Here is a 24,883-nt window from a genome sequence, read left to right on the forward strand (position 1 = left end):
ACATATATATGTATATACACATTATATATACACACACACACTTTTGATCGTGACTGTATGTGTATATATATATATATATATATATATATATACACATACAGTCACGATCAAAAGTTTACATACACTTGTAAAGAACATAATGTCATGGCTGTCTTGAGAGTTTCCAATACTTTCTACAACTCTTGTTTTTTTTGTGATAGAGTGATTGTAGCACATACTTGTTGGTCACAAAAAACATTCATGAAGTGTGGTTCTTTTATGAATTTATTATGGGTCTACTGAAAATGTGACCAAATCTGCTGGGTCAAAAGTATACATACAGCAATGTTATTATTTGGTTACATGTCCCTTGGCAAGTTTCTGTGAGGAACTCGCATGGCTGCCGTTTGTGTGACCCCAAGATGCAAGAACCAGGAGGAGGATGAGCAGGTAAGATGATTTTAATGATCATCAACAGAAAAATGTAGCAGTCTTGCATACAACAGTTCCAAACATAGAGTCTATCATCGAGCACTGAAGAGTGCTCGAGAGAAAACATAAATAGACATATGCTGATTGGCAGCAGGTGTGGACCGGCTGCCAATCAACGGCAGGTGAGGAGAAAACAGTGCTCAGCGGAACAAACAGGAAATATAACAAAATAAGAGCACTGACAGGAAGTAAATACAAAAACATGGAAACAAACCGAAATGAAGTGACAGATCGTCACAGTTTCACTGCAATAAGGTGCTTTTGGTAGCCATCCACAAGCTTCCGGCAAGCTTCTGGTTGAATTTTTGACCACTCTTCTTGACAAAATTGATGCAGTTCAGCTATATTTTTTGGTTTTATGACATGGACTTGTTTCTTCAGCATTGTCCACACGTTTAAGTCAGGACTTTGGGAAGGCCATTCTAGAAGCTTAATTCTAGCCTGATTTAGCCATTCCTTTACCACTTTTGACGTGTGTTTGGGGTCATTATTATTTTTGGGCATCACGGTGGCAGAGGGGTTAGTGCATCTGCCTCACAATACGAAGGTCCTGAGTAGTTTGGGGTTCAATCCCGGGCTCGGGATCTTTCTGTGTGGAGTTTGCATGTTCTCCCTGTGACTGCGTGGGTTCCCTCCGGGTACTCCGGCTTCCTCCCACCTCCAAAGACATGCACCTGGGGATAGGTTGATTGGCAACACTAAATTGGCCCTAGTGTGTGAATGTGAGTGCGAATGTTGTCTGTCTATCTGTGTTGGCCCTGCAATGAGGTGGCGACTTGTCCAGGGTGTACCCCGCCTTCCGCCCGATTGTAGCTGAGATAGGCTCCAGCGCCCCCCGCGACCCCGAAGGGAATAAGCGGTAGAAAATGGATGGATGGATGGATATATTCTTTTTTTTTTCTTTTTTGTATTCTTTAATTTTAAGAAGGATACAATGTTTGCCAGAGATGTACTTATAACAATTTTACAGACAAACTATACTATTAAAAGTCGCGGCGGAGAGTGGGGAGGGGCGCAAAATGTTTTCTTCTTCCTAGCGGGGATATAACAGAAAATAATTGAGTAGCACTGCGTTAATCCAACAGCAACTGAAAAGAAATCTCAATCAACAGCGTTGTGCTGATTACATCAGGGAATCCTAACATTTACTCCTATTAAGAATATTAAAAAATAACACTTCTGCATCTCAGTTGCTCACATACAGGCAAAAAACTGGGAACTCCACTCATGAGGAATTACACATTAGATGGGTAAAAATATCTGTCAGACAGCGAATTTAGCCATTTAGCCTTTCTTTTTTCCCATGGTTGGAAGAAACATTAACTAACGAGCTACCGAGAGATATTTTGGGCGGACCATACAGGGTTCACTGTGACATTCGCTATGCCAACTAGTGGTGGGGTGGTCCGTAAATCTAATTTTGTGTATGTACTTTGTGTATTTACATAACAAACAATGGTGTGTTAATGCCACATTAGCTACTAAACATACGTTTAAACATACGATTTTTTGAATAGTTCAGCTCTAAATGAGCCTCCTACAGCCCATGGAAATACCTTAATCCGATCGTGTTCGGTTTTTGAAAAGTCGGACTAACACATCTGGATTATGCAATTGGAAACAAGATCTCTCTCACGACACGAGGGGGCCCTCGTGTCGCGCATGTGCCAGCCTCAAAGTGCAGGATATTGTTATGATCCGCTGCCCGGATCATATTCTGTTTATGTTTTCAGTTCACTTGTGTTCTCAGCACCTGTTGAGTTTGTGTTTCTCAGTTGCCATGACAGCAGATTATAGTTACCTGCCTCTGGTTAGTGTTCCGGACGCGCACCTGTTGCCCGGGTACTAATCAGAGGGCTATTTAGTTTACGCGCTGGCCTCACTCGGTCTGTTGGTCTTGTTTGCTCCCATGCAACAAGTTACGCTCTTGGTTTCGCTCATAGTCTGCATTTTTGATATTAGCATCTTTTGGCTACCCTTTTGTTTTCCGTGCCGTGGGCACCGCGCAGCATATTTTGTTCTACAACTAGAATAAATCATTTATTCTCACCTGAAAGCCGCTTCCTGACATCCCTCTGCATCTTGAAAAGACGACCTCCGGCATCACAATGCCACGTAATTGTAAGAGGATATAACCCGAAAGCAGGTAACATTCAATAAAAACAGCAACAATTGTATTGAGAAGACTGTTTGTTTGCTTCTCAAAAGAACATTGTCAAGTGCATCGATGGTAGAAAAAAAACTCAGAGATGTATTTAATAAAGTAACTAAGGAAAAGTTGAATGCCGGCTTAATTCGGACTCCCGAACGAAATATGAAAGAGAATGACATAATAAAGTGTACACAATAACTCTGTCGTCCACACAACTGGCAAGATAGTCCACAAAATAGCAACCAAGTTCATCTGGAACAGTATCCAGTCGGGGCACGAATGGTCTTTTCTTTCGGATTTAAAACTTGTTCCATCAATCAACAAAGCCTTTGCTGCCTTACGAATGAACTCCGAGAAATTCTAAAGTTTTGTTTTCATGATTCTTGGTCCAAAATTTCCTTAAAAAAAACTCTCTGCCGTCGGTCTTTCTTTACTTCGGACCTGCATCCGCTTCTATACATTCTTGGTTCTTAATGCTGTCTGCTATTCAACATCAGCATAAAAATTAGACATGTATTATTTCTAATCTTTGTCAATATTACAGCAGACATCACACAATAACTAGGCTGTTAACTTCTCAAAAGCCAAAGACGCCTTGTGTGACATCAATCATATACGGTAGGTCAACCGGAAAATAAATAAATTAACCGCGCTAAAAGGAAATTAGCGCCCCCCAATGTAAGGGAGGCAAACTACGTATGACCGACAGTCGCATTCGAGCAGGGGTGTCAAACTCAAATACAGAGTGGGCCAAAATTTACAACTGAACAAAGCCGAGGGCCAAGGTTGAACAAATTAACCTTTTAATAGGGACCCAAACAAGTTTTGCATTGAATATTGAAGAAGCAAGGCTTATATAACTTTATAGTGACATGCAAAATCGAGTTTCAAATAATAATAATAATAATAATAATAATTAAAAAATATCAATGGCATATCAAATACAATTTAAATAAAAATTGAATGCCTCTTTTCTATTTGCAGCCTTCTGAGGTAAATAACTTTTTCCACAGGCTAATAAATTTGAAAATAAAATAACAATGAATAAATCAACCATTCAGGACTTTAAACTGCTCAGTTTGCAACACACTGATCTAATCTGATGTGCCCAAGCCAGATTTGGCACCTTTTCTTGGATGCTAGTTCATTAATGTCGGGGCTCAGGCTTTGAGCTGAGGCAACCTTCATTATCGAACGAAGGTGTTCATCAGTCATTATATCTCATAGTCTACCCGGACCGCAGTCTTGGGGGCGTGCCTTTACTGCCTTTAACGTCCTCTACGAGCTGTCATCACGTCCGCTTTTCATCCATTCTAACAACGTGCCGGCCCAGTCACAAGATATGTGCGGCTTCTGTACGCACACACGTGAATGCAACGCATACTTGATCAACAGCGATACAGGTAACACTGAGGGTTGGCAAGTATGAGAATTAGCGTTGAATGCGGTGTTATCGCAGCACCGCCGCTGTATATAATCAGCGGGCCAGCTCTAGTGTTAATTTGATATCACCTCAAGGGCCAAGTGAAATTACACGGCGGGCCAATTTTGGCCCGCGGGCCAGAGTTTGATACCCATGCATTAGAGCGTGTGCATGGACACTTGGACTTCACACGTAAGTGTGAAAATACAAAAAAAATAAATTATTTGAGAAATCAGACTAATTTAGTGCCTGGAAACGTAGTGAATTTACCAAAGTGATCGTAGCTGCTGTTTACATAGCCCAGCACTAATGCCTAAGTAAATCTAACAAAGCACTTAGATGACTGCACGATGCCATTAGTGAACTACAGACTAAACACCCAAACAGTTTTGTTAAACCAATTAAACAAAGTTTAAAACCAGAGGGGAAACATGCTGGACTTGGTGTGTACTACTAATAGTGTGTTGCATTAACTTCGGAAGTTGGAAGTCGGAGCTGGGAATGATGTCACATCCGAGTTATTAGGGTGGAATTCAATAAATCATTTGAATATAAACAACTTATGGAAAACTATGCACTCCTTCTGCAACCTTGAAACACGGTAGAAGAAACGGAAACACAATCGCTAGCAATGTAGAATGTACAAAACAAATGAAAAAATGTATACTACACTACCATAACGACATATTGACGTCCAACAATACATTGTATACGATTGATTTAGTGCGGTAGAAAAATAGTCAGAAGTGCTAATATAGGCTAGACAGAAGTTTCTATTGTTGTTCACAGTCTTTGAAGTCAACTCGGGGCTGGGGAGGACTCTCCAACTTTCCGAGTCAGCAATCCGATCTCAGGGAGCATTCGAGTTTGAATTTCCAACTTCCCGGTACAACTCCCATGTCCCCACCTCACCCGTTCTGACCTCCTTTCCATTATGCTGGTGCCAGTTTACAAACCTTTACTGAAATGCAGCAGGCTAGTAGTAAAAAACGAATTAGGATCTGGGCAGAGGACACACCCTCGGCACTTCAGGACTGCTTGATGCACACTGATTGGGAGGGTTACAAAACAGCAGGCACCCAGGGAGATCACACATACATTGAGGAGTATGCTGAAGTGGTAATTAGCTATAATGCTAAATACACAGAGGATGTCACTTTCATAAAAACACTCACTGCACATGGCAACCAAAAACCATGAATGAGCACAAAGAGAGAGAGATGCAGCCATCGGGGAAGGGGGAAAAGACTGCTCTCCGCTCAGTTAGGTCTGCGCGCTCAAAGGGCAGCAAGGCAGCTAAACGCACATATGCAGATAAAATATAGGGTCACCTCTGCGTCACAGGGAACACCAGACGGATGTGACAGGAAGTCAAAGCACTGACGGATTACAAGTCCAGGCAGGGTGTGACAAACCTAAAAACTAGAGGGGGTGTTGGTCATTCCCCACCGCTTGTTTGACGAACTCTCACTTCAGACGCAGTAGACACTTGGAGGACCCTAAACAGGATCAACCTGCAAAAAGCTGCAGGCTTGTACAACATCGGGACCGGTGCTCACAGTCTGTGTTGACGAGCTGGAAGATGTTCTGACTGACATTGTCAATCTCTCGTGGAGTCAGGCAATCATCCCATATGTGCTTCAAAGCACTCAACATAGTTCCAGTGGCAATCAGTTGGTTCTCGTCTAAATAATGCCTTGACACCAATTGTGATGAAGTGTTTTGAATGGCTTGTCAAACCACACAGTGAGCATACCTGTGTTACTTTACCTGCTCCAGTTTGATTATGGTCCCAATAGCTCCACAAAGGGCGCAATATCCACTACCTTGCATTACCTGTGATTACTCATTTGGACGACAACACTTATGCAAGAATCCTGCATATCGATTTCAGCCGGCCGTGAAACACCATCGTCCTCCAGAGACTAATGGAGAAACTTCTTCTTGGCCTGAACACTACCACGTGTCTCTGCATTATGTACTTTCTGACTGGGAGACCACAATTTGTCCGTGTTGGAAAAAACATCTTCAACCCTATCACGCCAAGCAACGCTGTGTACTTACCCCAATGCTGTTTACACTGTTAACACATGATTGTGCATCAAGATATGAGGGGAACCAGGTCATCAAATTCGCTGATGACACCACAGTGATTGTACTAATTTGTGGAAATGAGTAATCAATGTACAGGAAAGAAGTCATAAACTTTGAGGGCTGTTGCAAAGAGAACAACTTTGTGATCAATTTCGACAAAACCAAAGAGATAATAGTTGACTTTCGAAGGTCACGGCCCAAGCCTGCCCTCCTCAGCATTAGTGGCTGCACAGTGGAGAGAGTGGAGAACATCAAGTACGTCGGAGTGCAGTTCTTGCAGAATATCAAATGAAATAACACCTAAGGGATTATAAAACGTGCCCAGCAGAGACTCTACTTAAGTCTTCAGGAAGCTGAAACAAGCCTCCATCCCAACCTGCATCCTCAGGACCTTCTATGGTGTGGTGGCGAGCATCTTGACATTCTGTATCTCTGTGTGGGACCCTTGCTTCAGTATGTCAGAGTAAAAAGATCTGCAGAACATATCAAGGTACAGAATAGCCGGTCCGAGATCCAAGATGAGTATTGTCACGGTTATGCTTTTCTGTAAGGTCGGCCGCCGCCTCCTTCCTGAAGCTTCTTTTTGGAACTACCTCAGGTTGAAAAATGTTCCCAAGAAGAATGTTGTCGTTGTCATATTCTCTCTCCATATTTTTCAAACTTCTGCTTTTAGGCAAACGGTACCCATCCATCCATCCATCCATCCATTTTCTACCGCTTGTCCCTTTTTGGGGTGGCGGGGGGTGCTCGAGCCTATCTCAGCTGCATTCGGGCGGAAGGCGGGGTACACCTTGGACAAGTCGCCACCTCATCGCAGGGCCAACACAGATAGACAGACAACATTCACACTCACATTCACACACTAGGGTCAATTTAGTGTTGCCAATCAACCTATCCCCAGGTGCATGTCTTTGGAGGTGGAAGGAAGCCGGAGTACCCGGAGGAAACCCACGCAGTCACGGGGAGAACATGCAAACTCCACACAGAAAGATCCCAAGCCCGGGATTGAACTCAGGACTACTCAGGACCTTTGTATTGTGAGGCACATGCACTAACCCCTGTTCCACCATGCTGCCCAAACGGTACAAAAGCATAAAATGCAGAATTACAAGATTAATCAACAATCAGCAAGTTGTACACGATTGCACTAAAGCTATAATAACTGTTATTGGTTCAGTTTTAAGAGGTTTTAGCTATTTATATTAAGAAATGTAATTTTAATATATGTGCTGCTTCAGACATGTATAAGTCATACCAATGACAGTTTCTGCTGCTATATTTCTTGGAGTGTGTACACGTGTGTGTGTGTGTGTGTGTGTGTGTGTGCGTGCGTGCGTGCGTGCGTGCGTGTGACGTGTGTGCATTGGGCGTGATTACAGGTGTGTGTAGCTTTATATCTCCTATCGCTTTTATATGTATTCTTTTGCCCTGTGCCTCTGTAGCGGCTCTGTGTTGTGTATCGATCTTCCCATACTGCCACCGCTCTGAGTGGGACGCGAACCACATCGCTCAATTGAGAGGTAAGTGAATGATCCAGGCCAAAAGCCCGGGCTGCAAACCTAGCGGCCAGCACACTCTTTGAAGTTGTCAAGGGTTTACGACCGTACTCCTGGCGCGGCTACAGTGGCTGGCCCCCGTTGAACCTCTTCTCAAGCTTTAGGGAAACACTTTGTGAATTTGTTGTATCTACAGTTTAAGGAGCGGTTTGCAACATTTACACAGAGGCCTAGAGAGCGCTAATTTGCCAATGTATTTTAAGCGTTATATTCCACCCTTCATTGGCTTCCAGAACGTAATGATGTACACTACATATGTTCGTAACACGTGCAGGCACATTAGCTTTGTGTTTTTTTGGCTGATGACAGCAATTTGGATAGCTAGCGTTAGCTGTCATTGAATTTGTATTCTATCATAACAACAACATGACTACAAATTGTTCATTGCTCCTCTTAGACTGCTTATGTATGTGTGCACGCGTTCCCTGCGCATACGTGTAGACAAGATAGTTAAGTGACTGCCGTAAACACCAATCATTTAATTTGGGAAAGTAAAAAAAATAATTACATACACACACATATATATCTGTACATTCTCGTTCATTTTTATATTTTTTGCTTTAAATAATTTAAATAAGTTTGATTAAATTGTTTATTTAACAAAGACATATTCCAAAAATAGATGTTCAAAAAAATGTATGTGCGCAGGACTCTATTGTTATTTAGAAAAATAGGTGTTGTGCATAGATACCCGGCAAAAAGTAATACAGTCAACATGTAAAAAGTGCCAACAATGAACTTATCTAATAACATGGTTTATCTAATATAACAACACTGATAGATGCCACAGTACTGCAGTCTACCAAGTCAAATTCCTTGTGTGTTAAACATACTTGGCCAATAAAGCTGATTCTCATTCTAATGTATAACAAGTTATACTTTGTTCTTGTTAACTTTATGTATCATCAATGCAACATCAATATATGCAACAATTTGTTTCCTAAAAAACAATCTGACAAATACATTAACAAATATAATGTACATACAACAAGCAGTGGGGACCACTTTATAGGGATATTAACCTTACATCAACTTCCATTAAATTTTGGGATTCTTGGGGTGACAATTTTGATTCAGAATCAATTGTTGATTAAATCTGAAAATCTCAAAATCAGTATTATTTTTCAGTAACGTAGGGCATTAATAACATTGCTTATAAACTACACCACGATGCACACACTTTTTTTATGAGACAAGCTAATGCTAAAATACTAAGTCTACAGTTTATTGCACTGAATGAAATCAGCCAGGGATGCACAGTCCTGCACATTCAATTACAATCCAAAAGTAAGCTATTTTTCTGGGACCCTTTTTTGTTAGCGCAGGCGGAGAGGATCTAGCGTGCAGTGCTTTTATTGTGAAGGGCGGAACTCTGTCGCTGGTCTTTGGGCTCTTGACGGAAGTGGCAATGCGTCAAAAAGAGGAGGCTCTGTTCAAATCAAAAGTTCTTTATACTGAGCTTACATCACCTCAGTGGTCATCTTACAAGACCCTCGGGTGCTGTGTATGTCAATCAAGTGAAAAATGTCTTGGTGGGAATGGATAACAGACTGATGTCTACTTTCTTAATGCAATGCAATCAACTGGTCTCGACAAACAGCTCTGAGAAATTGTTGCTTTATACTCCTGTTACAACTGGAACATTGTAGAACTCAAAGTGAGCCCGAACATTTGACATAATCAAAAACGGGCCTGACAGTATTCTTTCTCCGCCATTCAGTAACATTACCGACACCTAAATCTAGCTTTTTAATTTCAGCAGTGTGCCAGACCCTGTACTTGCTGGAACAAAAAACTACAGAGGCCAGTACATGTAGCGAATAAGCGCAAAGATGACTTGAAAAATAGAAAAATGCCACCTGAATCAAATTATATTGAATCAAATTTTTTTAGTATTTGTACCACTTTATATTAGTTTAACAAACACCGAAAAACACACTTTACCATTTTAGTCAATGTACCTATGGGTCACTGGAGGTAGAGTCTCGGTGAGGCACACTATATTGCCAAAAGTATTTGGCCATCTGCCTTGACTCACATATGAACTTGAAGTGCCATCCCATTCCTAACCCATAGGGTTCAATATGATACTGGTGCACCTTTTGCAGCTATTACAGCTTCCACTCTTCTGGGAAGGCTGTCCACAAAGTGTGTTTATAGGAATTTCCGACCATTCTTCCAAAAGCGCATTGGTGAGGTTGGTCGAGAAGGCCTGGCTCTCAGTCTCCATTCTAATTCATCCCAAATGTGTTATATTGGATTCAGACTTGACTGGCCTGCCTCTGTGCAGGCCAGTCAAGTTCATCCACACCAGACTCTGTCATTCACGTCTTATGGACCTTGCTTTGTACACTGGTGCACAGTCATGTCGGAAGAGGAAGGAGCCCACTCCAAACTGTTCCCACAAGGTTGGGAGCATGGACTTGTCCAAAATGTTTTGGTAAACTGGAGCATTCAAAGTTCATTTCACTGGAACTAAGGGGCCAAGCCCAAATTCTGAAAATCAAACCCACATAAATCCTCCTCCACTAAATTTCACACTCGGCACAGAGCAGTCCGAAATGTACCGTTCTCCTGGAAACCTCCAAACTCAGACTCGTCCATCAGATTGCCAGATGGGAAAGCGTGATTCATCACTCCAGAGAACGTGTCTCCACTGCTCTAGAGTCCAGTGGTGACGTGCTTTACACCACTGTATCCGACGCTTTGCATTGGACTTAGTGATTATGGCTTAGATGCAGCTGCTCGGCCATGAAAACCCATACCATAAAGCTCTCTGCGTACAGTACATGGGCTAATTGTAAGGTCACATGAAGTTTGGAGCTCTGTAGCAACTCACTGTGCAGAAAGTCTTTGCACTATGCGCTTCAGCATTCGCTGACCCCTCTCTGTCAGTTTACGTGGCCTACCACTTGGTGGCTGAGTTGCTGTTGTTCCCAAACTCTTCACTTTTCTTATAATAAAGCCGACAGTTGACAATGGAATATTTAGGAGCGAGGAGATTTCACGACTGGATTTGTTGCACAGGTGGCATCCTAAGACAGTTCCACTCTGGAAATCACTGAGCTTCTGAGAGTGGCCCATTCTTTCACAAATGTTTGTAGAAACAGTTGCCATGCCTAAGTGCTTGATTTTATACACCTTAGGAGACCTGATTCTGATCATTCGGATGGGTGGCCAAATACTTTTGGCAATATAGTGTATCTACTTCAGAATCCCGTTTTAACCTATATTTGTTAACTACTTCTACCATCAACAGTAAAGACCCGGAGCTACTGTATGGTAGTTATTATACATGTAAAATTCAATGTTAAAATTTAAAAAACAGTTGAGTTCCCCAGAATATACTCAGAGACACTTCAGCTTGCTTAAAAGAAGTTGATCTTAGTTTTGCCCAATGACTGCTTGTTGTGTTGTAGCTTGCATCGTTATTGTACGTTGTGTTTAGTGGGATTCAAGATAGTCGCAAAATGTTTAACTATTTGGGCGTGGTGGCTCAGTTTGTAGAGCAGCCGTGCAAGCAACATGAGGGTTCTAGGTTTGATTCCGGCTTACGCCATCCAAGTCACAGCCGTTGTGACATTGGGCAAGATACTTCACCGTCCTTACTCCAAATGCCACTCACACTGTTGTATGAATGTGAATGAATGTTTGATGGTGGTCGGAGGGGCCGTAGGCGCAAATTCACAGCCACACTTCTGTAAGTCTACCCAAGGCAGCTGTGGCTCCAAATGTAGCTTAATGAATGAATTAAGGGTTCTCAGTCTTCAATGAAGCACTTTGAGTGTCCAGAAAAGCGCCATTTAAGTCTAATCCAATATTATTATTATTATTATTATGAAATGAAGTAGATGGCCACCAAATATGGGCAGTGAGTGTGAAACGCTTGCATTAGAGTCTGTGTTGTCTCATCACAGAATGTTGCATTAATTATCATTTGCTTGAACAGACTTTCTTTTCACTTCAGAGCAGGCATTTTCACTTAATATGCATGCCTAATGCATGAAAAAGGGACAAAATGGGCCAAAATTGAAATAACAAACCGCAATGAGGCACCTTCAGTGTGCCAAACCTGAGCAGCCTTTTAATAAACCACGTTGCTGTATGAGGCAGAGGCACAGATAAAGATACCACCCGGAGGGAGACAAGGGGGGTGCCAGAAGAATGAGAAGAGACTCTTTGATGAAGAGGACAGTCAAGCTTTGACGGAGATGGGGAGTGACCTTGGTGCACGCCACTCGGCCCCCTTATTTCACAGTATAGCATTCGATAATTCCTTGAAGCACATCATTTTTTTTTTTACATCGATTCAGAACCATGAATTGATAGACAAGCTATGTGCTGGCTTTCCTTAATATTGACTGACTGCAAAGAAACATTTTATTGAAGGCATGTCAAAAATATTTTCTGTGTATTGACAATCTCCTGTTGCACCAGCGTCTTCCCAAGGGATAATCCATTTATAGCCTACAATTTTATACAGGTAGAAGCAAGTTAAACACTCAAAATGCTGAACATCCACTTCATTACTCACCAGAGGCCAGGAAAGACCAATGGACGTGACTGCCATTGTAAATACCACGCCTCCCAAACCCACACAGTCACCCGCAATGATTAGCACAAAGAGGAAATGACAGAGCTCTAATCTGACAGCAGGTTTATGTGATTATTACAGAGAACGGACATCTGCCTCTGGGTATTAGAGCAGCATCAGTGCTTTCGCTCAGATTGCAAAGCTTCATAAATTATTATGAAGCAAACTAGGCATGATGAGTTTACAGCTGATATTTATTAGCGTTTGGATCTCCCTGTTATTTGGAGATGTGTTTCCTAATGCTGGGACTGGTTGTTTGCCACACTGGGGTGGGAAATGGTCCTTGTCCGCTATGAGTCTCAAGAGTAGTCAAAGACATATAACACAACTATGAGGATAAAGAGGATATGCAAAAATCATCAATTCGGGGGTTCACTTATTTATTCATTTATACATCAGCGCGATTGTCAGCCGGGCCTTGCTATGTCTCCGAAAACTGAACAGATGTGGAAATTAAAAAAATAAATGATGTCAAGATAGATGTGTGTGGCCAAAACGAACTCAGGGAAATTAGTGCTGCAACATGATTGAAAAGATAGTGGCTACAATGATACGTAAAACTTTAAACTTTAGAAGAGGTGGGTGACTGATTACTCCAGTGGGGGTTGGGGGGTGGGCACATCAATCAGTCTGAAGAGGTAAAGTTGGCGCTTTTTTATGTGAACTCTTACCCAGCATGACTTGTGTGTTGCTAAAGTATCCACTGAGAGTAGAAATGTGCGTGTTCTGCCACAAGCCAGTGCTTGGGTCGTTGTTCCCAGTCTGACCTTTTCAGCAATGGACACACTGTTCAAACAAGCAAAAACATTCACTAAATTTCCATGCACTAAATTAGTCTGATTTCTCAAATAGTTTGTATTTTTGTATGTTTACACCTACGTGTGAAGTCCAAGTGTCCATGCACTTTCTCTAATGTGACTATTGGTCATACGCAGTGTACCTCCCGTAAACTGGGGGGGCGCTTATTTCCTTTTAGCGCGGTTAATTTATTTATTTTTTGGTTGACCCACAGTATATGATGTCACAGTAGGCGTCTGTGGCTTCTGACAAGTTAACAGCCTAGCTATGTTGTGATGCCGCTGTAATATTGACACAGATTATAAATATTATGTCTCTAATTGTTATGCTGATGTTAAATAGCAGAGAGAATTAAAACATTATCTTGGATTGCGCTACAAACATATGCTACTACCAAGAATGTATCGGAGCTGATGCTAGTCCAAAGTAAAGAAAGACCGACAGCAGAGAGTTTTTTAAAATAATTTTTGCATCAAAAACCATGAAAACAAAACTTTTGAATATCTTGGTGTTCATTAAAATCACGTCTGGAACAGTCTGCTGCCGCTCACTGCCGCGAAAAAGCAAAGTACTATCTTTCGGCTTTGAGACATTTGTGATTAAGGGCTATATAAGTAAACTTTGATTGATTGATTGATTGATTGATTAATTGATGATTCAAAAGGCAGAAAAGGCTCTGTGGACTGATAGACGGAGTTCAAAATCAGAAGGAAAAGACCGTCCGTGCCCTGACTGGATACTGTTTCAGATGAACTTGGTTGCAATTTTTCTGGACTATCTTGCCAGTTGTGTGTAATACAGAGTTATTGTTAATCAGTTTGGAAATGCTGCGTAAAGAAGTGTGTGTATGCTTTATTATTCTCCGTATAATTTGTATTATACGTGCTTCATTCCTTTTAATATTTTGTTCGAGAGTCCGCATTAAGCCGGTATTCAACATTTCCTGAGCTACCTTCTTAAATAAATCTCTGTTTCTTTTTTTCTACCATCGATGCACTTGAAAATGTCCTGTTCTTTTAATTTATGAAGCAAATCAACAGTGTCCTTTTCATTACAATTGTTGCTATGTTTTTATTGAATGGTATCTGCTTCTGGGTTATATCCTGCGCTCTGTGGCTGGCGTATGCGCAGCACGAAGTGTCCCCTCGGGCACAAAGCCCCCTTCGAGAGATCTTGTTTCTGATCACATAAACCAGGTGTGTTAGTCTGACTTTTCAAAAACCGAACAGCCTTGTATTTGAGGGCAGAGGACACCTGAATAAACCTTACAAGGAGGGCTGAAGAGTGTTATCCCACAACAGTTGGAACATCCCCCCTTTTTAAGAGAGGAACTGTAGCCCGGTCTAAAATCCAGAGGCACCGCCCACGACATCCATGCAATGCTGCAGAGTCTTGTTAAGACAGACCCACAGCATCCAGAGCATTAAGGAAATCCAGGTTCAGCTTCATAACCACCTCAGCAACTTTAGCCCCACAAATAGGCGAGTCTACCACAGAGTCCACAGGCACTGAGTTTTTCTAGGACGATGTATAGGTAGGATTAAGGAGGTCTTTAAAGCAGTCCTTCCACCGAGGTCAGCAGCACATTGTCCCCATCATACACGGTGTTGACAGTGTGCTGCTTCCCCTCCCTGAGATTGCAAATGGTGGTCTAGAATCTCTTTGAAGCCATTCGGAAGTCGTTCTCCCTGGCTTCCCCGAACTCTCCCCATGTCCGAGTTTTTGCTTCGGCGACCGCCAATGACCCACACCCCTTGGCCTGTTGGCTACCAATCAGCTGTCTCCCCTACTACGATAAGGTGGCCGCTCAAAGAGGAGTCTGAAGTCACATAAAAAGTGATACATTCCACTACGAGCTCCCTCTCTCCCATTCGAAAAAACAATTATTTCAATAGGTCTGTAGCAACACACATTGGCGTACGAGTCGTCGACTATGAAGTCACAACTATATAATGAAAATAAATTGTACAATATGTTGTAATTGTGCCGTTACTATGTGAAGTTATTTCTTCATTCAATTACTGAACCAACCTTAAAACAAACATCCTTGTACTTGTTTATGTTCTTCACGTTCAGCTGGAAATGTGGTCTCCCACAAGCTTAGAACCAACAAAGACATTTCTCATAGTCTGTCTTTGTTTTTTGGAAATGGGGTGTTTTGCTCCTTCCTCATGGACAATTGATAACCATTTTTTCTAAAACAAACAACAATTCTACTGATTTTCATTGTCTGTCTCAATGCTCACACCTGATTATTTAAGGCAGTGTTTTTCAATCACTGTGCCGCGGCACACTAGTGTACCGTGAGATATTGTTTGGTGTGCCATGAGAAATTATGTAATTTCACCTAATAGGTCCAAAAATTATTATTTTTTCAAACCAATAATTATAATTCGCAAATATTGTGCCGTTGTAGAGTGTCTGTGCTGTCTAGAGATCAGCAGAGTGACCATGTAATACTCTTCGTTATCAGTAAGTGGCAGCGGGTAGCGAATTGCTTTGTAAGCCTACTTTGAGACAAGAGAATTAAAGATGCATGGATGGTTATGGTTTGAATTCATATCAAACAATTGCATCAGGTATTTGATGAGAACGACTTTATATTGTCAATATAGACCAGGGGCCCCGACGCCAGCGTCCAAAATCCGGCCCGCGGGAAGTCCTAAGTTAAAAATATATATATTTTTTAACCCAATGCAGCCCCCGAGTCAAAAAGTTTGGGGACCCCTTATATAAACTGTTGAGTTTCGTTTTCAACATGTTCTGCTGGTGGTGTGCCCCTGGATTTTTTCAATGAAAAAAATGTGCCTTGGCTCAAAAAAGGTTGAAAAACACTGGTTTAAGGAACAACGTGGTACTTGGTTGTAGTAGAATGAAACTGTGAATTCTCTGCAATCTGATTGGTTGAAATATGAAGAATGATTGACAGGCCAGAATCGTGTAAAGGCATCCCTGCTGTATACTGTATTTTCCGGACTATAAGCTGTTACTTTTTTTCCCAAGTTTGAACCCTGCGACTTAAACAAAGATGTGGCTATTCTACTGATTTTTCTTCACTTAAAGTCTCAATTATGGAATGGATTAAGCAAAGAAATCCAACATCATACTAAAATGATCCACTTTATGATACTGTTCAAACTTAAAGTGTTTACAAAGTACAAGGAAGAAGAATTCTGATAAACATCTTGAACCTTATTAAAACAGGAGAAAGTCAGAGTCATCTCATAAAGGGTAAATAAAGACATTAATTACTTTTTTGTTTTGTTTGATCAGTCGTTTTACTGCCATGTTACAGGCCCCGTTTGGAAACAATTGAGGTATGTAAACAAACATTTACAAAATATTTCCATGTAAATATCTAATTTCACAACGTACCGGTATATATAGTATCTGCGGCTAAAATATGAAATGCTGTTTTTTTTCTTAAAAAATTTAGGGTGTGTGGCTTATAGTCCGGAAAATATGCGACTCAGCAAACAAGAATAGAAATGTAGAAAAAAATGTCATTAAACTATCAACTTACTGTATCAACATTTGCTAACAAGAATTATCCAACATAAAGTGACAAGAAAATTCTTCAGCAAACACAGCATCCATTAAAATGCAGCAGCGACAGATGTTTTCTCTAAACAAACTGCGACAATGTGTCAAGCAAATAGTATGAGGAAACAGTCATTACCAGCAGAGGTATTGTGCGCAGATATGCTGAGTAAGGGCAACACAGCAAAGAAGAAAAGAAGAAATAATGGCCCCATCTTTTCACCTGTAAAAAAAAACACAAAATATGCATTTAGTTTAAAGGACAAGAAATTTGAGCATCTTGACAATATGTTTATATTTACATTAAAAGAAAATCACTCTACGTTGTTCTAGTAAATTGTCCCCTATTGTGAGAAATTCCTTCAAAGATTGTGTTTGTAAATTCTATTCCCTTTATGTAATCTGTTACATCCTTTTGTTGTTCATCATCTCTCTTACTGGTCACATTTGGAATAAGGGCTGTAGCTCCAACTCTTTTGATAGTCGACCAGTCATTGATTATCCTAACGATTAGTAGACTAATTAAATTATGAAGTATAAAACGATTCTGTGGCTCTAATATAGCCATCTGCTTTTAAATTCATCTTACCTTTTTGAACATGTAAAAATGTGATGCATCATTTCGAAACAGTATATGTTCAAATAAACCAATCAGCCCTAAACCGATCTGAATCCAAGATATTGTGTAGGCATATGATAATTAACAAAGATGACTAATTCATTCAGAAACTATTTGTACTGGAACTGTGCTGCCATTCAGACTATTACAAAAAAAAAATAACCCAAACTTTGGTTCCATGTTAAAGCAAGTACAGGCCCAGTGCTGACAAAAAGGTATGGTTTCTTTTTGAGAACAAAAGATAGTAAAATAACAGCAAAAAAACACCAACGCTATCAAACATCCTCCAAAGAAACAAGCATTTTGTGATGATGTGTTTAAAAAGCTGCACACTTAACTTCTGGCATTTTTAGCAATCCAAAAGACCCTATAAATTCTGAACATTTTAGCAATCTAGATTGTATATTTATTCTTTTAGAATATTGGCACCATGGTGCCTAACGTGTGTGTGTGTGTGTGTGTGTGTGTGTGTGTGTGTGTGTGTGTGTGTGTGTGTGTGTGTGTGTGTGTGTGTGTGTGTGTGTGTGTGTGTGTGTGTGTGTGTGTGTGTGTGTGTGATTGAAGTTTGTTATTGTGCTTTGCTTCTTTGCACTGCAAATTGACGCTGCTTCACATCTGAAGTTCTTAAATTGATACAAAGTTTAGTTGGCGGACTTTGGCTGAAATTATTGCTAAAATGATTTTTCACACAACTTTGTCTCAGACTTGTTAGCCAGCGAGCAAGATAACAAGCTAACGATCTTACCAAGTCGAGATCGCATCCTTTTGATGTCTGACTTCATTCCCCTGCTTTAAATGCTCCCGTATCACAGATGTACTGTCATAAAAACACACGGTCCGTTTTGCAAAATGAGCAAAGTCTTCAAAACTTTTTCTTTAACAAGAAAAAGTTGAAATGTTCCCGTGCTGACTAATTTCTGTCAGGAAAACACGACTGATGATGTCACTGAGTATTGTCGACAAATTAATTTTTCGGCGACAGATTTTATTGTTGAAACTTGTCGACAAATTTGATGAATCGTTGCACCTCTATAATTGAAATAAAATTGGCAGCACACTTTCCGCTTTTCGTCAGTCATTACCTTCAACACAGTCATTCCCGTTCATTGCAAAATTGAGAAAACTGGGCTTAAAATACAAGTATAGTGGAAAAACTAGTTGCCTCTTTATTTAATCAATTATCATATATGTCTGATTTATAACACTAAAAGACTTACAAAGTTTGTGAGTAAATAGATATGAACAAAATAATATCACAGAGATTCCCGAGCCAATTTGAGATTTGATGAGCAGGCCAGTTACGTGATCCGTGATTTACTCAGGGGGACCAACGTTCTCTTAAATAACAAACCTACTTCTTACAACATATTTCATCAGAGTCTACAGCAGGGGTCTCAGACTCAATTTACCTGGGGGCCACTGGATGCAGAAACTGGGTGAGGCTGGGCAGCAAGAAAAGATTTCTTGAAAAAATCTAACATGCACTTTTTAATGAATTCACCTTCTTTGAATGGCTATCCCGCCCTAGCAACATACTTGCCAACCCTCCCGATTTTTCCGGGAGACTCCCGAATTTCAGTGCCCCTCCCGACAATCTCCTGGGGCAACCATTCCCCGAATTTGTCCCGATTTTTACCCGGACAATAATATTAAGGGCGTGCCGTGATAGCACTGCTTTTAACGTCCTTTACAATCTGTCGTCGCGTCCGCTTTTTCACCATACAAACAGCGTGCCGGCCCAGTCACATGTTGTACATACACACGTAAGTGACTGCAAGGCATACTTGATCAACAGCCACACATGTCACACTGAGGGTGGCCGTATAAACAACTTTATCACTGTTACAAATATGCGCCACACTGTGAACCCACACCAAACAAAAATGACAAACACATTTCGGGAGAATATCCGCACCGTAACACAACATAAACACAACAGCACAAATACCCAGAACACCTTGCAGCCCTAACTCTTCCGGGCTGCAATAAACACCCCCGCTACCACCAAACCCCGCCCACCTCAACCGACGCACGGGGGGGTGTTGATGTGTGGCGGCGCAGGGTTGGGGGGGGCGGGGTTTGGTGGTAGCGGGAGTGTATATTGCAGTGACTATTTTGGCAGTAAATATGATGCAGTACCTTAACATTTTCTAGCTTAAACCCAAGGAGGATGAACAAATTCTAAAAGCCGTGTGCTAAATAGATGCAGCTTTATTGTAACACTATAGCATCAGCAGTATTGTTCAGTACTGAACATGCAAACTAACCATAATACACCATAATCACACAATCCCGTTAAGATGAGGAATTATTCACAATTTTCACGAAGGGAACAGAGGTGCAGCAACAAGCATCATTTTGTGTATATTTCGCCATCTCAGGGGATGTCAAAATCGACCAGCCTCCCATGGCCACATTCGTCCACCACCAGGTGAGAGGCATGATTTCTATCCATCCATCCATTTTCTACCACTTATTCCCTTCGGGCTCACGGGGGGCGCTGGAGCCTATCTCAGCTACAATCGGGCGGAAGGCGGGGTACATCCTGGACAAGTCGCCACCTCACCGCAGGGCCAAGACAGATAGACAGACAACATTCACACTCACATTCACAAACTAGGGCCAATTTTAGTGTTGCCAATCAACCTATCCCCAGGTGCATGTCTTTGGAAGTGGGAGAAAGCCGGAGTAGCCGGAGGGAACCCACGCAGTCACGGGGAGGACATGCAAACTCCACACAGAAAGATCCCGAGCGCAGGATCGAACCCAGGACCTTCGTATTGTGAGGCAGACGCAATAACCCATTTCCCACCGTGCTGCCCGAGGCATGATTTATAATCTAGAATTAACTTTTACCAAGTTTGAGACTAAGCAGAAGCAGTGTGTCAAAAATAGCAGCGTAAGCTAGCAGTTATCTTACTGCTATCAATGCACTGCTAAAATAGGCTGTCTGCGTTAGGGGCTTATAATAACAATATCACTAATCCATCCATCCATCCATTTTCTACCGCTTATTCCCTTTGGAGTCGCGGGGGGCGCTGGAGCCTATCTCAGCTACAACCGGGCGGAAGGCGGGGTACACCCTGGACAAGTCGCTACCTCATCGCAGGGCCAACACAGATAGACAGACAACATTCACACTCACATTCACAAACTAGGGCCAATTTTAGTGTTGCCAATCAACCTATCCCCAGGTGCATGTCTTTGGAAGTGGGAGGAAGCCGGAGTAGCCGGAGAGAACCCACGCAGTCACGGGGAGGACATGCAAACTCCACACAGAAAGATCCCGAGCGCAGGATCGAACCCAGGACCTCCGTATTGTGAGGCAGACGAAATAACCCAATTCCACCGTGCTGCCCGAGGCATGATTTATAATCTAGAATTAACTTTTACCAAGTTTGAGACTAAGCAGAAGCAGTGTGTCAACAATAGGAACGTAAACTAGCAGTTATCTTACTGCTATCAATGCACTGCTAAAATAGGCTGTCTGCGTTAGGGGCTTATAATAACAATATCACTAATACGTAGTTAATATTCAGGTCACGACATGTAAACAAAGTATTGTTGGTGTTTTTTTAATGGTTATTTAGGGGGTTTTGGGACCCTCAATCTTTTGACTCAGTTGTTAGCTATGTATTATTATTTATTTCAAATGCATAAAAAAAGCAAAACATACATAAAAGCTAAACATCTTGTCTTACATAAGGATTGTGAATGATAAAAAGTATTTTTTTTCCCATTTTTGCGTATTTCCAGTATCACTGATCTGCTGCTATTGGCAGAGTACAGAGGAGTCCCCCACGTGACGTAAACTGATCCCGAATCTCCAGAGATTGCCGAAGACATTGTGAAAGAAATATTCAAAATGGCCATCTGAAATTGTGGCGTTTTGTGGATGTTTAGATGGTATTTTCACATACAAATATAATTAAATGTGGTTTAACGCATACAATGAAAAACAATTCATCATATTAAGTCAACTTGTTTTTCCATTTTACTCGTACTTTAAGCAGTTTACTGCGTGCATGGAAAAGAATGACCGGATGGGATACATCAGTTGACATTCTGAACACTAAAACACCACATGGCTGTGTTCTTAGCACCCTACCCGCACGCCATTATTATTATTGTCAAATTTTCTAAAGCCACCACCATTGTCAGATTAATAACTGACAACAACCAGTACCAAATTTATGCATCCTCCCCCCTAGATTCGAAACCATCACATTCTCCAGACATTGAACCAGCTGTCAGCATGTTGTTCATCGTGACTCTTAAGATGCCAGCGTACTGTCACACAGCTGCACTAGCTAGCACCTGTTACATTTAAACATGCAGACGAGCTAAGGCATTAAGAAATAGAAGTACAAACATTTGCAATGAGGTGGCAACTTGTCTAAAGTGTACCCTGCCTTCCGCCCAAGTACAGCTGGAATAGGCTCCAGCCACCATTGAATCCACATCCCCGTATTGACCATCTCTCACTCATGGAAGATCAGAATCCAAATTGGCATCATAAAACCCTGATCGAAACATCCCAAGTTACGAGCCAGCTTCATATACAGTATTTCCCTACACTACTGCACTATATATTTATTGAATAGTTTTTTTATAAGACATTTCTTATCTAAAAGTTTGTTTTTATTTTTAAAAGGCAAGTTACATGTTAAAAATGTGGTGTTGTGGGTCGCCAAACACGGTTCAAATTGATTTCAATTTATTTAGACGGGCGACACATTTTCGCAATGCATGTTTTTCAAAGTACGAACTGTGTCACAGAACCAATTAAACTCGTATGCAGAGTTACCACTATATGTAAGAAGTGCAGACAATAAACAAATATATTTACTGTCAAGCAAAGACACAGAAATTGAATATAACAATATTGGAGTAAACATTTTTGACTGAATTGCACAATTCACGAATAATTGTTGGATGTAGATTAAGATTGGTTTATTTTTTTCCCCAACTTTTTTTATTGACATTTTTAAACAGACAGAAACGAGTGCAAGTAGGAACAGTACAATTCTGAAGTCAGTAACAAATTCCTCAAACCCCTTCCCTTGACGCACCCACCCACCCTACTCAGGTCAAACCAACAACATATCGCACAAACCTACAACAAATAGGACAACAAAAACATACAAATTCACACACACATACTCAAACAATGCAAGAGACAGAGATTAGAGGCTGAGAAAAATAAAAGGGGAGATTATTCCTCATCAGAATCTGGGAATAGATCAAGAGCATTGACATACAGCAGGAAGGGACTTTCAAATGCTTGAGCAGAGCTTATTAGCGAGAACCTATGTTTTTCCAGTTTTAGATTGTGGAGAACCTCTTTGATCCAACGGCCACGTGTAGGGATGATGTTTGATAAGAAATTATCGAGTTCGAGCCTATTATCGAATCCTCTTATCGAACCGATTCCTTATCGAATCTCTTATCGAGTCCAGATAGATTGTTGTATATGGAAAAAAACACAATATTTGGTTTAACAAATCACTTCACATTCTCTACTGCTCGCTACTATAGTATTACCATATCTGAGTTAATGTGCAGAAATATGGGGAAATAACTACAAATGTGCGCTACATTCGTTAACCGTGTTACAAAAAAGATCAATTACACTGATACATAATGTTGGATATAAAGAACATACAAACACTTTATTTATTGAGTCAAAAATATTAAAGTTCGATGATTTGGTAAAATTGCAAACAGCTAAAATGATGTGGAATTAAATGATGGAATGGATTAAGTAAAGAAGTTAAACATTGTACTGATATGATCCAGTCTAAGAGGTTGTTCAAATGAATAGTGCTTACAAAGTACAAAGAAGAAGAATTATGAGAAATACTTTCAACCTTATTGAAAATAAGGGGGCGGCATGGCGTAGTGGGTAGAGCAACCGTGCCAGAAACCTGAGGGTTGCAGGTTCGCTCCCCGCCTCTTACCATTAAAAAATCGCTGCCGTTGTGTCCTTGGGCGGGACACTTCACCCTTTGCCCCCGGTGCCACTCACACCGGTGAATGGAATGATGAATGATAGGTGGTGGTCGGAGGGGCCGTTGGCGCAAATTGCAGCCACGCTTCCGTCAGTCTACCCCAGGGCAGCTGTGGCTATGAAAGTAGCTTACCACCACCAGGTGTGAATGAATGATGGGTTCTACATGTAAAGCGACTTTGGGTACTTAGAAAAGCGCTATATAAATCCCAGGTATTATTATTTATTATTATTAAAATAAAATATTCTTCATCTCAGTATATTAATAATGACTGAATTAATTAATTACATATTACAAAACTGTTGTATATACTAATTCACAGATATTTTATTATAAAAAGGTCAGTAAATGATGTATATATTTGTCGGATCATGTTTTGTTTAGTTATGTTCTGTCAGTTTTGGACTTCCTTAGTTGTTTTGTGCACTTCGGGGGTTTGTTTTAGTCACCATGGGTACTTATGATTTTCACCTGCCTTGTACGCGCACCTGTTGCTCATCAGAGACTCAATTTAAGCCTGCCTTTTCCGGTCACTCGTCGTGGCTTCATTGTTTGCATTTGCAACAGTTACGTTGGCATTCTGGTTTTCGAGCTCATGATTCCTGTGCTAAAGTTACCTTAGCTTCTAGTATTCCTGTGCTAGTTTTTGCTTTAGCTTCTCGTGCGAACGGCACGCTTTCCTTTTGTTTCGTTCCTGTCTGTTGTAATGTGTATGATTTATGAGAAATAAATAATTTCCTACCTGCACGCTTTCGTCCGGAGCCGTCAGTTTTGCGTCCCGGGAACGAACCGCAGCACGCTGCACCCCACCGTGACAAATGACTGCGCTACGTGACGTCATTTCTTGTGATGTCACATGGGGCATTTCTTGTCGGGACGGGAGTCGTTCCCAGGGATTCGAATAAAGAACCAACTCTTTTTCTTTACTATAATGGTCTCGATAACGGGTACCGGTTCTCTAAAAGGGATTAGAGTCCGAGGACTCGGTTCTTTTCTTATCGAACAACCGGGAAAACCGGTTTCGAGCATCATCCCTAGCCACGTGTTATTTTTTGCAAATATTAGCTCATTTGGAATTGGATGCCTGCAACATGTTTCAAAAAAGCTGGCACAAGTGGCAAAAAAGATTGAGAAAGTTGAGGAATGCTCATTTAACACTTATTTGGAACATCACACAGGTGAACAGGCTAATTGGGAACAGGTGGGTGCCATGACTGGGTATAAAAGCAGCTTCCATGAAATGCTCAGTCATTTACAAACAAGGTTGGGGCGAGGGTCACCACTTTGTGAACAAATGCGTGAGCAAATTGTCAAACAGTTTAAGAACAACATTTCTCAACGAGCAATTGCAAGGAATTTAGGGATTTCCCCATCTACGGTCCGTAATATCATCAAAAGGTTCAGAGAATCTGGAGAAATCACTGCACTTAAGGGATGATATTGCAGACCTTTGATCCCTCAGTCGGTACTGCATCAAAAAGCGACATCAGTGTGTAAAGGACATCACCACATGGGCTCAGGAACACTTCAGAAAACCACTGTCAGTAACTACAGTTCGTCTCTACATCTGTAAGTGCAAGTTAAAACTCTAGTACGCAAAGTGGAAGCCATTTATCAACAACACC

At 41.2% G+C, this 24,883-nt stretch overlaps 1 protein-coding gene across 3 annotated transcripts in view; it reads right to left on the minus strand.

Annotated features, from left to right (window-relative positions):
• The window catches only part of gabbr1b (gamma-aminobutyric acid (GABA) B receptor, 1b), a 580,862-nt gene that overhangs the window by 451,079 nt on the left and 104,900 nt on the right, over positions 1-24,883 (minus strand). For 2 of the 3 annotated variants that reach the window (XM_061966778.2, XM_061966776.2), the window contains exon 2: positions 16,768-16,851. In XM_061966778.2, coding sequence (XP_061822762.1) covers positions 16,768-16,843 — 76 coding nt within the window. In that variant the 5' untranslated portion in view covers positions 16,844-16,851. Of the gene's footprint in view, positions 1-16,767; positions 16,852-24,000; positions 24,033-24,883 lie in introns of those variants that run through there. The other variant, XM_061966777.2, reaches the window with a different exon arrangement.

The sequence above is a fragment of the Nerophis lumbriciformis genome, linkage group LG11, assembly GCF_033978685.3.
Source record: "Nerophis lumbriciformis linkage group LG11, RoL_Nlum_v2.1, whole genome shotgun sequence".
Classification (NCBI taxonomy): domain Eukaryota; kingdom Metazoa; phylum Chordata; class Actinopteri; order Syngnathiformes; family Syngnathidae; genus Nerophis; species Nerophis lumbriciformis.